Source organism: Heptranchias perlo, chromosome 11, assembly GCF_035084215.1.
Source record: "Heptranchias perlo isolate sHepPer1 chromosome 11, sHepPer1.hap1, whole genome shotgun sequence".
Classification (NCBI taxonomy): Eukaryota; Metazoa; Chordata; class Chondrichthyes; order Hexanchiformes; family Hexanchidae; genus Heptranchias; species Heptranchias perlo.
Genome location: NC_090335.1, coordinates 68,196,603 through 68,209,469, shown reverse-complemented (window position 1 = coordinate 68,209,469; position 12,867 = coordinate 68,196,603). Strand labels below are relative to the sequence as shown.

Sequence of the window (12,867 nt, the reverse complement as noted above, 5' to 3'; positions counted from 1 at the left end):
AGAGAGGTGGAGAGGTTTCGGGAGGGAATTTTGGAGCTTAGGGCCCGGACAGCTGAAGGCACGTCCACCAGTATTGGGGTGAAGGAAGTCGGGATGCACAAGAGGCCAGAATTGGAGGAGGTTCCGTAGATCGGGAAAGGGGAGGCCATGGAAGGATTTCAACACAAGGATGAGAATTTTAAATTTGAGGCGTTGGCGGACCAGGGGCCAATGTAGGTCAACGAGCATAGGGGTGATGGGTGAACGGACACTTGGTGCGAGTTAGGGTACGGGCAGCAGAGATTTGGATGAGTTCAAGTTTATGGAGGGTGAAAGATGGGAGGCCGGCCAAGAGGCCATTGGAATAGTCACACTCTGCATCTAAACTGTGCCGTATCTGACACGGGAGCACTTACTGCAGGCAATGGGGAGCCAATTTACATACCTGATCTCCGATATCCACTGGCTGGTTACCGACAGCTACTCTGGCGATCCCTGGTAGATCTATGAGCGTTAGATCAGGAACATAGCTGGATTCAATTTGGAGACTGATTAAGTCATGACTGATTCCTACTCCTGCACCTGCCATTACGTTCTGGGCTGGAGAGATATGATGCTTGGTCAGTGACAGGGTAACATACAACGGTCATGCACAGTGACTAAGAAAATGATAGATATCACAAAAGTCAACCTAATGTATTTTTAAACAAGGGTATAAATGTAATACATTGCTACCACATTCCCAGTGTTCTTACACAGTTCAAACAACACGTGAACTACATCTATATTCAATAAGCATTGTCTTCATGAAAAAGTGGTTTCCAAAACTTATTTTTCTTTGGGGTGGGGAAGAATATGAAGAATGATGCACCATTTGGATTGCAATAATGTCTAGCCCAGCTGGTGTCATGATATGTTTCGGTATGATTTAAATAATCATCGGGTGTATGAAGGGAAGTTTACCCCCGCCCCCCGCTACCTCCCCATTCCTCTACCCTCCTCTCCTGAAGTCTCTGGGTTATTAATTCCAGTCTTGGGCCTTCCGGTTGAGACGCTGCACAGGCAGTGGGCGGGCGCTGGGGCGGTATTGGGTGGGGTCCCGATCGCGCTGAGTCCTGTGGAGTCGGGGGGGGGGAGCAGTCCTGCTCCTCCTGTTTCCACAGCAACGTTTTCTGATTGATGTTTGAAACATTAACTCACATTTTGTTGGTGGCCGCTGAAGAATCCTAAGTGGAGCAGGCCTGGCTGCTGATCGACAACCAATCTCGGCGAGGGGCCTAACTCCCGTTTCAGGCGGGTGCCCTGAACACCTGCAAAGCCGCCTGAACCAATATGGCAGAGCACGGAACGCAGGCGCAGATCGGGCATGGGGATGTTGCGCCCTGAAATTGGTCCTTTCGCCCCCCCCACCCCCCAGGTTTTCCATCCAGAAAATGGGCGCAACGAGGCCCAATTTCCACCCCACCGATTCTCGTTAGCAAATGGCTCCACAGGCATTGGCAGTCTTCTCGTACTTGGTCCAAATGGTTCATTCTTCACGAGTGAGCCTACACAGTGTAGGGCCGATTTTAGGAATGGCCACTAACGGTGAGGAGAGATCCTGGTGGATGTGCGTAAGCAGCAATCGGATTCCTGTCCATGGACAGAAAATTGCGGGTCACGTGCCCACGATTTTCCGACATGTGCGGCCAGCAGAGGCTCCACCACCAGTAATGGCATCCGGCCCTACTGTGTCGACAATCACCCAGCAATGTATTAATGCAAGGACTTATGGGGATGTCCCCAGGGGACCCGTCAATGCAGCTCCATGGACCTTAACAGCGCTGCCTATCGGTTGTGTTAGTTGCAATGCCCGGCGGGTAGCAATTGGAATTTGAGCGCTGTGGAGAGTGGGGATGGGGGGGGAGGAATGTGCAAAGGGGGAGGTTCAGTTACCGGGATGGACTCCCTGGAGACTGGTCGCGCTCGCGCCCTGCGGCCGACGCATGGTCCCAGCCGTGGGACGACCCGGTCAAAGAAGCCTCTGAGCAGAGCGGGAAACTCGTTTTGTTCTTCTGTTCTGGGGAATCTGGTTCTGGGGAATGAAGTGGGTCAAGAGGATCAAGTGTCAGTGGGGGAACATTTAGGGAACAGCGATCATAGTATCATAAGGTTTAGATTAGTTATGGAAAAGGACAAGCAGAAATCTGGAGTAAAAATACTTAATTGGAGGAGGGCCAATTTCAGTGGGTTGAGAATGGATCTGACCCGGGTAAATTGGAATCAAAGGTTGTCAGGCAAAAGTATAATCGAACGATGGAAGGCCTTTAAAGAGCAGATGGTTCGGTTACAGTCCAGGGACATTCCCACGAGAGGAAAAGGCAAAGCCACCAAAGCCAGATGATGAAAGAGATAGAGAGATGAAGCAGAAAAAGGGGGCATATGACAGATGTCAGGTTGATAATACAAGTGAGAACCAGGCTGAATATGGAAAGTACAGAGGAAAAGTGAAAAAGGAATTTAAGAGGAGCAAAGAGAGAGTATGAGTATAGACTGGCGGCTAACATAAAAGGGAATCCAAAAGTCTTCGCTAGGCATATCCTTCCGTGCTGTAACCTTTCGAAGGCGTGTCAGGGACTTATTTCATGAAGATAATGAAGACTTTACCTCTTTAATCTGTAAATGATACCATTAATTTCTATTCAGTGCAAAGGGAAGCAAAAACCAAGCATATCTGGAATAAGTGAAGTTCAGTTTCACAGAACCTTTCCGAATTTCTTCCTCCACTTCCGACGGGTCTGTCAGGTCCAGTGTTGTAGATCCATACATGATTTTGCCCTTCCACGCATTCTCCTCTTTGGCTTTTTTCAGCTTCAGTTCGAGAGGACATCTTGTAACAATACCTGCCATGGAAATAATTAAAAGGATGAAATTATTGAAATTGATTTCAAACCACTGCCAGGTAGGTGCATCACACTTAAATGAGCCAGGGAAAACTGCTTGGGTCTCAGTACGGCAGTAGCTGCCGACCATGAACTGTTTGGCGTCCACAACAGCACAGGGCACTGTGGTGGGGCAGTGTGTTGGTCCTCTGATATGCCACAGTGAGTTTCCATGCCGATGTGGGGAAATTACAAGTTAAGGCCAGATGATTCCTTAGAGAGATGAAAGAAGGATCAAAAGGGCATTTTTATCCTTTGTATAGAACACTGAGGGGTGATCGAATTGTGGCGTTTAAGATGATTAAAGGATTGATAGGGTAGATAGAGAGAAACTATTTCCTCTGGTGGGGGAATCCAGAACAAGGGGGCATAATCTTAAAATTAGAGCTAGGCATAATCTTAAAATTAGAGCTAGGTTGATGTCAGGAAGCACTTCATCACACAAAGGGGAGTGGAAATCTGGAACTCTCCCCCGCAAAGCTGTTGAGGCTGGGGGTCAATTGAAAATTTCAAAACTGAGATTGAGAGATTTTTGTTCGGTCAGGGTATTAAGGGATACAGAACCAAGGCAGGTAAATAGAGTTAAGATACAGATCAGCCATGATCTAAATGAATGGTGGAATAGGTTCGAGGGGCTGATTGGCCTACTCCTGTTCCTATTGCCCTCCCAGGGAATTCTTGTACACCTGCTAATGGCTGGGTGCAAAATCTAAAGAAAGAAAGAAATGCATTGATATAGCACCTGATCATCTCTCTCAGAAATGTTTCACAGTGCTTCACATACAATGAAATTCCTTGAAAGCATGTGACTGTCACTGTGTCAGCATTCATTGGCGCACAGCAAGGTTCCATAAGGAGTGAGATGAAAGATGGGTTAATCTGCACTTGGAGGTGTTGGTTGAAGGAGGAATGATGCCTAAGACACCAAGAACACTTCCTGCTCTTTTGGGAATAGTACCAGTGGATCCTTAATGATCACCTGAAGTGGTGGGACAGGCAGATGGGGCCTCAGATTAGGATGATATCGGCAGAGATCTGCCGCCTTCTCATAAGAAACCAAATGAAAAAGAAAGGAGATAATGGGATACCATCACAAAAAATAAAGTTAAATTAAACAGAGGTGAAAAGAGATAGTGGGGTGGGAAGGTGTTTTTTTTCAGGCGAGTGTTTGGATATGAGATTGCCAGACCAAACAAAACAACATCAAAAGGTCTATATCTCAAATAGGAATTTCACAATATGGTTCAAATGGAAACATTATTCCTTCTATTAATCTAACAATTCAAACAAAGCAAATTAAAAGAAAATACAGTCTTGTCGGACAAAAACTCTAAAGCACAAAGTCCAAGCCTGCCCGGTTATGTGTCGCTGGTCTATCGATAACTTCACTGTTATTCTGCGCAATATCCCAGTGAACACTTTGAAGCTCAAGCCCAAGTAATCTGTTTTCACCGGTCAAATTGCAGAACTGACCGGCTCTGGAAGAACGGTCGTTGTTTCTGAGTTCTCTCGAGTGATCTAAGGCACGTTCTTTCGAAAGAAGGAGTGGTCCATTAACAAAAATAATCATAGAAATTTCAGGCGGTGTTTGAAAACGTCAAACACACTCCCCTTCCCCGCCCCGACCCCTTCCCCCCAACACTCCCCCAACCCCCCCAACACTCCCCCACCCCACCAACCCTCCCCCCCCTGCCGCCTAGGCCCATGGAAGGAGTCAATATGACATCGTAAAAGTCAAGGTTCAAGTTCAATAGAAACAGGTCCATCGAACACGAGCAGATTATTAATTTTCACTGAAGTTCTAGTTACCAAGAGGGCGATGGGTGGGTCTGCAGATGTTCTCAGCCCCCTAGTGGGGGAGGAGGGATGTGCTTGGGGAGGGGGGAAGGGGGGGCAGTGGTGGAGAAATAAAAGAGTTGAATAATGTAGAAGTAATGAGAGAAAAAAAAGCCAATCCTCGAAATCTGAAATGAAAACAGAAAATGCCGGAATTATCTGAAGCATTATCTGTAAAGACTGGTTAATGCTTAGCTGCCGAATGACCTGCTTTGCATTTCCAGAATTTTGTGTTTTGATTTTAGATAAATTACTCGCTATGATTCCTTCTGATTTATCAATATCCCGTTAGTGATCCTATAGTATCATTCCATGTATGAAGTCATTCAGAAATAAACTGGTCATAGTTTATCACGAGGTAGGTTCAGATGAAAAAGGCCTCTTCAATCCATTTGACTGCATCTTTTCAGAATATCAACCCTACTGTCTTCCCATTACACCTTTAATGTCCACCTGAACAGGTAAATGGGACCTCAGTTTAAATGTATTATTTGAAGGATGGCAGCTCCAACAGTGCAGTGCTCTCCAATCCTCAGTACTTACAAAGCGAATGTTATTTCATTACACGTGGACATAAAGAGGAATAGATTGATAGATAAAGAGTGTTAATCGCTGTCTTACCGCTCCCTCTGGGAAGTGACACCCCGGACAGTGCCTCCAGGACAGAGCTCTTCCCGGAACTCTGGTCTCCGATCACTGCGATGGCCGGAAGAGCCAGATCCCTGTCCACACCCAGCTTTCTCAGCGAGTCGATGAGATCAATGCAAGGACGTATCTTCTCTTCATAGGCAGTGTAAAATGTGGCCTCCATTGTCTGAAAACAGACACCAAAAAAAATCCTTCAAATACCACCAAAATGATAATTTAAATATTTTTGAGTAGGAACCTAATATTTTGACCATTTATATGCCGACTGGTTACCACTCGTCTTACACCATCGCACAAAGTCAAAATGACCCCCCGGAGTGTGGGACGCTTCGGGACGTCCTAAGGTCATAAAAGGCGCTATATAAATGCAAGTCTTTCTTTCATTTAAGAAAATTCTCGCTAAAGAAATTAAAAAGTTAAAAATATGTATGTATCTACACTTCAAAAGTACTTAATTGGCTGTAAAGCACTTTAGCACGACCTGAGATCGTGAAAGGCGCTATATAAATGCAAGTCTTTCTTTCCTTCTTTCTCCTTTCTCTGGGAGAGGGGGAGGAATGGCTGTACAAACTTTGGGCACCCACAGCGGCATAATGTAGTGGTTTGCCTGCTGGACAGTACAAGGAAAGGGGCCGATCAGAATTGAAATTTAAATGACACAGGTGGAAGGATCGTCATTTCTGTCGGAAATTCCCAGAAGCGGCTGCGATCCACAGGGAGTCAGCGGAACGGCTCCCTGGCTGATTTCCCACCCTGCCTGTCCCTTTACTACCTGAAATTGGGCAGCAACAATTAAGATGTTCCTGGCCTGTGTGCTCAGGAAAGGCATGACAGACTTGGCAATGGTAAAAGCCTCAGTTGACATAAAGGGAACAGATATAATCGTACCCTTGGATAACAGCGATTACAAAACAAACAAGCTCAGCATGACTTGGGGTTTAACAGTACTGAGGACCAACAACCAAGTGTACTATTTTAAAAAGGCCAATTTCAAATAAATGAGGCCAGAGCTGAAACAAATTGATTGTGGGGGATTATTTTAAAAAAACACCACAATGGAGGACATATTGAATACCTTTAAAGGTATACTGCTGAGCATGCAGGATAATTAGATCCCAAGGAATAGCAACGTACCAACTAAACAAGCATTTACTTTAAATAGATCAACACGGTAACCAGAAGTGCAATAAGGGAGTGGTGTAACAAAGGGAAATGATCGCCAGCTATCCTGTAGTGGAATTAGTGGGATGAATATAAGAAAATCCAGAAACACGTAAAAAGGGTGCTCAGAGGAGCAAAGAGGGATATAAAATAAACATAGCTGTGGAGAAAAAAACAGAACAGTGAGAAATTGTTTCAGTAATGGAAAGTAAGAAGGCAGTTAGAAAACAGGTGAGAATCCTAAAAGATGTTAATAGGGCTGAAACCGAGGATTAATATAAAATAGTTAATATACTACAGGCTTACTTTCTACAAGGATTGACTGGGGAACACAAGCAACACGCCTTCTGTGATAACGGAAGTCGGATTAACGGCTTTGACATTAAATGAGATTGAGGTCTTTGACAAAAGAAGCTCAAAACAAACAAAACCCATTGATTAAGTCCATGCTCCCTCAAAGAGCCTGGCACACGCCCAATGGCCGGAACGGACTCCTTCTGTCCTGTAAAACTCTCTGATTTCATGACTTGGTGCACCTCACTTCCAAAAAGCCTTTGACAAAGTCCTGCATGAAAGGCTGCTACTTAAGATTAAAGCATTGGGGATTTATGGTAAAATCTGGGAATGTACAAAAGAATAGTCTGAAGGGAAGAAAGCAGAGGATACTTGTCAGGGGAGTCATGTCAGGGTTAGGGGGAAGTGCTGAGTGGAGTATCTCAGGCATCAGCATTGGGACCTCTGCAGTTTTCAATTTTCATTAATGACTTGGATTCAGAAGTTCAAATCAAACTGGTCAAATTCTCAGATAGTACAAAACTAGGAATGATATCTGAATCTGATGAGGCAACCAAGGACCTACAGATTGAGTCAGATACATATAACAACGTAGTAAACATCCCAAGGCCCTTCACAGGAGTGTCATCAGACAAGATTTGACACCAAGCCACATAGAGATATTCGGACAAGTGAGCAAAAAACTTGGCCAAAGAGGTAAGTTTTATGGAGCGACTTAAAAGGAGAGAGAGGTCAAGAGGAGGAGAGGTTCAGGGAGGAAATTCCAGAGTTCAAGGCCTTGGCAGCTGAAGGCACGGCCGCTAATGGTGGAGCAAAGAAAATTGGGGATGGGCAAGAGGCACATCGTTCACCTGAGGAAGGAGGTAGCCTCCGAAAGCTTGTGAATTTAAAATAAAATTGCTGGACTATAACTTGGTGTTGTAAAATTGTTTACAAATGTCCAAATACTGCAGAGCAGCAATCCACAGACAAATAGAGTGCTGAACTATGCAGCCATTAAACAGTAGAGTACAAATCAGAGGAGATCACGTTTAAACTGTACAGTGACTGCTCTGGTCAGACCACCCCCAGAACACTGTATGCATCTTTCGTCACTGAGGCCGTCCTGAAGACAGTGCAGAGAAGAGCCCCATGACATGCCTAGCATCAGGGAACTGAGTTATGAGGAAAGTCTGAAGAAAACTGGTCCATGCATCCCTGAAAAGCAGAACTCCCGAGCAATATATAAAATAGTAAACAGTGCAGAAAATATAAATCGGGAAACGCCACATTAAATTAAAATGTGACACTTTGAGAAAAGGCACAAATTCAACCTCGCGAAAGTGGGACTGATTTGAGGAATTCCTTCATCATATAAAGAGTAATGAACACATGGAGTGAACTTTTGGGTAGGGTCGTGGAGACAGAAATCCTGGAATCATTTAAGGAACAGCTGAATGTCATGGGGACGGTTGGTGTTGTCTGGACGGATAAGCTAGGAATGGCTGACTGCCTTCATCAGCTTGTTGAGTGATCTTTCAAAGTGAAAACCTTTCAATTTTCAATTTTCATTTGGCCAGCATCAGCACAATGCACTTGAGGGAAGCTGTTCAGCGCTCCAACCCTGTAATTTCACCAGAGCCTGTTGGGCACTGCCACAGGGCAATGAGCTTTGTTGCTGCATCAACTGGGCATCTGTTTATTTTACCTCAGATGGACGTAAAAGATCCCCTGGCACTACTTCGAAGAAGAGCAGGAGAGTCCTCCCGGTGTCCTGGCCAATATTTAGCTCAAAACCAACATCTAAAGTAGATGATCTGATCATTTACTTCATTGCTGTTTTTGGGAGGTTGCGGTGCTCAAATTGACTGCCCCATTTCCTATATAGCAACAGAACAGAAGTACTTCATTGGCTGTAAAGCGCTTTGGGATATCTTGAGATCGTGAAAGGTGCTATATAAATGCAAGTCTTTCTTTCTTTACCTAGGGAAGCATAAGCTGACTGCGATTTATCACTAACCTTCTGCAGAATATCCGCTTTCGGAGAGTGTTGTGGGTGGAATTGAGCGACAGTTGGGAGCAGTCTGATAGCACTATGAGTTTCCATAGAACTTTGTGTGGTGGGTAGCAGGGTTGCAAGGTCCTGACACCTGCTCTGCCCTGTGGGCCGGGATGAACGTTTGTGTCTTCTTTTCCGATTTCTTCTCATTGGAAATCGACTCCAAGCAAAAAGTGCTACACAAAAAAAATGTAGATGAAGGTTAGTTGGGATGGCGGAGAAACAAGGAGGAGCTGAAAATGGGATCTGGACCCAGGGGAGCATAGAAACTTTGTGTAACTCAACAAAATCAAACTGGATAAAAAAGTCATAGGGCCGGGTCTGGACTTAACAAAATTTGAATGAAGACCTGTGCTGAGTTAGCTGATCTCAGTTAGGGTGGCAGTAGGTGTGGTACAATTGGCCTTGCTGCTCCTGGATGGGGAGGATTAAAAAAAGCAGCCAGTGCTCCAGTTCCTCATTGTTATCCAGTGCTCCAGTTCCTCATTGTTATCCAGTGCCTCCTGCTGGGAAGGACTTGTATATGCATGCCAACACCAACATCTTACCTTTCTATAGTGCTCATGTAGAAACCATTATCTCAACGAGATAATAACAGATGAGAAAGGCCATTTGGCCCATCTTAATTCATCCATCCAGAGAGATCCTAAAATTCCCCAATGTCCCTCAAAGGGGAATTGGATACTTACTTGAAAAGGAAAGGAAACATTTGCTGGGCTATGGGGAAGGAGCGGGGAAGTGGGACTAATTGGATAGCTTTCTCAAAGGGCCGAATGGCCTCCTTCTTTGCCATATGATTCAATATGATAATGTGGTAAATGATTCCAGGTTTTTTGCCTCCACTACTCTATCTGGAGGAGCAAGCCTTTAGCTTAATGGTAGCATTTCCACCTCTGAGTTAGAATGTGAAGGGTTTGAGCCCCACTCCAGAAAGCCTCGGCGAATGGAGACTAGAATACGGTCTCTAAATACTGGGTTGAGATCCAGTTGGGCACTCGCGTTCGGACGGGTAGAGCACTGTCTCAGAGGTAGTACTCCCACATCTGAGTTGGGTTTGGTCCCACTCCAAACATCCCCAGCGAGCGGAGACCAGAGCGCCGACTCTGAATATTACACTGATGTCCAGCGGGGGTCCTTGCGTCCGACAGGGACGAGTGCCCCCCCACCCCCCCAATCATAAAGGGCAGGCGGGGTTCTTTAGCCTTTGTTGCAGTTCTCCCAGCAGACGACACTCCAAAAATAAGAACTGTGAGGAAGGTAAAGGGAAACCCTAACAGCACTGTGGGAGAACCGTCACCACATGGACTGCAGCGGTTCAAGAAGGCGGCTCACCACCACCTTCTCAAGGGCAATTAGGAATGGGCAATAAATGCCGGCCTCGCCAGCGACGCCCACATCCCATGAACGAATAAAAAAAAACTACCTCAGCTACTCTTCCCTAGTAAGTGGCTCAAGAATCTCAGGTGTGTGACTTGACTTAGGATCTGCCCTAGGGCAGAACACAATGGATGGACGGACTCCATCTGGAAATTTATTCCACAGATCGATCACTCTTTGAGGGTAATTTTGACTTTGGGTGATAATATAAAAAGGGTGACATCGATTTAGCCGCCCGTTATACATCTCTCCCCATTATCCCAAAGTCAATAGAAATTAAAATTGGGGAGAGATGTATAACAGGCGGCTGATTTAATATCACCCACTTTACCCCCAAAGTCACAATTACCCCCCTTTGAGTGAACAACAATTTCTTGACATCAGCCTTAAAATTCCTTTGACTAATTCCTGGGGGAGGCCTGGCATTTCACGGCTTCCCCGTCTGGCGGGCACTGTATGTGGGTGCCAGCTGACCATATTTATATGAGGGAAACTCTCCCTGACTCCGCCTCCTCTGGCGGGTTCATGGCCGGAGGTTCCTGGCTGGCACATCGCAGCGCTTTGCACTTGTGTTATTTTTGGCACCATTATGTATTGCGATCTGAACTAATGGAAGCATTACCAAGCCAAAACTAGACCAAAAAATGCTTACTTTTTGTCACACAGCCAAGATAGAACAGTCTAATGGAGAGAGGCAGGTTGGTTGCTTTGCAAACACACCAGTCAAGTTTCTCCTTTACAGTGTTACTGGCAGCAGGGATATGGACAGATGTTGCATCAGATATGGTAGACATCCCCTCACTCAGACTAGGCCTTTGTAGCTTGCAATGGAGTCAAGTCTTTAAATTCACCAAGATTTTAGAGTGCTCCATTCCGAATTGCTGATATTCTTTACCTTGATCATAGAATCATAGAATGAGCACAAATATTCATCCACTGCTCTGATAAAGGATGGAAGGATAGATCAATGACACTGAAATAAATACTGCCCTTAATGGATATTTGGCCTCTTAATGAAGTAGAAATTGGGCACAAAACGGGCGCAACGAGGGCCAATTTCGGGGACCAACATCCCGCACCTAATGTATGCCTGAAAGACGTCCCACCCAATAATGGGTTGGGCCATTTTTCAGGCGTCCCTGGTATCTGCCTAAAATAGACGTTAGGCCTCTTACATTTGTAAACGTGGGCCCTAACTGTTGGGTTAAATTTCTTCCTTATCCTTTTAACAGATTCATAAAGCTAGAGACATTGATATGTCTGAGAATTAATTTAATTTACTCTTGCTTCAAAACGTTCATCATTAAACATTTCACACAGACTAGTACACATTTAGCCCCTCGCCTGAGACCATCTGTGCAGGGACCATCTAATGGGAAATTGCGAGGATGGCTTCATAGTACCATAGTAGGTACAGCACAGGAGGAGGCCACTCGGCCCATCATGCCTGTGCCAGCTCTTCGAAAGAGCTAGCCAATTAGTCCCTCTCCCCTGCTCTTTCCCCATAGCCCTCTAATTTTTTTCCCTTCAAGTATTTATCAAATTCCCTTACTATTGAATCTGCTTCCACCACAGATAAGTGGCAAGTAACATTCGCGCCAGGCAATTGCCAGGCAATGACCATCTCCAACAAGAGAGAGTCGAACTATCTCCCCTTGACATTCAACAGCATGACCATCGCCGAATCCCCCACCATCAACATCCTGGGGGTCACCATTGACCAGAAACTTAACTGGACCAGCCATATAAATACTGTGGCGACAAAATCAGGTCAGAGGCTGGGTATTCTGTGGCAAGTGACTCACCTCCTGACTCCCCAAAGCCTTTCCACCATCTACAAGGCACAAGTCAGGAGGGTGATGGAATACTCTCCACTTGTCTGGATGAGTGCAGTTCAAACAACACTCAAGAAGCTCGACACCATCCAGTACAAAGCAGCCCACTTGATTGGCACCCCATCCACCACCCTAAACATTCACTCCCTTCACCACCGGCGCACAGTGGCTGCAGTGTGTACCATCCACAGGATGCACTGCAGCAACTCGCCAAGGCTTTTTCGACAGCACCTCCCAAACCCGCGACCTCTACCACCTAGAAAGACAAGGGCAGCAAGCACATGGGAACAACACCACCTGCACGTTCCCCTCCAAGTCACACACCATCCCTACTTGGAAATATATCGCTGTTCCTTCATCATTGCTGGGTCAAAATCCTGGAACTCCCTTCCTAACAGCACTGTGTGAGAACCTTCACCACACGGACTGCAGCGGTTCAAGAAGGCGGCTCACCACCACCTTCTCAAGGGCAATTAGGAATGGGCAATAAATGCCGGCCTCGCCAGCGACGCCCACATCCCATGAACGAATAAAAAAAAAATTCCAAGAGCAAATAATTAAAGAGTGGAGTAACCAGTTAGATCAGTTAGTCTGCAAGCTGGAGTTTTTCAATCAGCAGTGAGCTGCTGAACGCTGCTATATTATAAAATACATGAAACATGTTGGACTCAATATTAGGAGGGCAGCTGGTTCTCACTGTGCGGGGGGTCGACTGGGCCCGTGGGTAATGCGCCCAGTGAAATCGGGGTGCTACACATGCAATCGCAGCTTGATTGAA

General features: G+C 45.7%; 1 protein-coding gene across 1 annotated transcript in view; it reads right to left on the bottom strand.

Annotated features, from left to right (window-relative positions):
• The window catches only part of LOC137327469 (interferon-induced GTP-binding protein Mx3-like), a 28,183-nt gene extending 19,134 nt beyond the window's left edge, over positions 1–9,049 (bottom strand). Inside the window, exons 1-4 of the mRNA XM_067993322.1 lie at positions 8,839–9,049; positions 5,358–5,550; positions 2,724–2,861; positions 425–579 (exon numbers count right to left, since the gene is read on the bottom strand). Coding sequence (XP_067849423.1) covers positions 425–579; positions 2,724–2,861; positions 5,358–5,550; positions 8,839–9,027 — 675 coding nt within the window. The 5' untranslated portion in view covers positions 9,028–9,049. The remainder of the gene's footprint in view (positions 1–424; positions 580–2,723; positions 2,862–5,357; positions 5,551–8,838) is intronic.
• Positions 9,050–12,867: the final 3,818 nt, after the last annotated feature.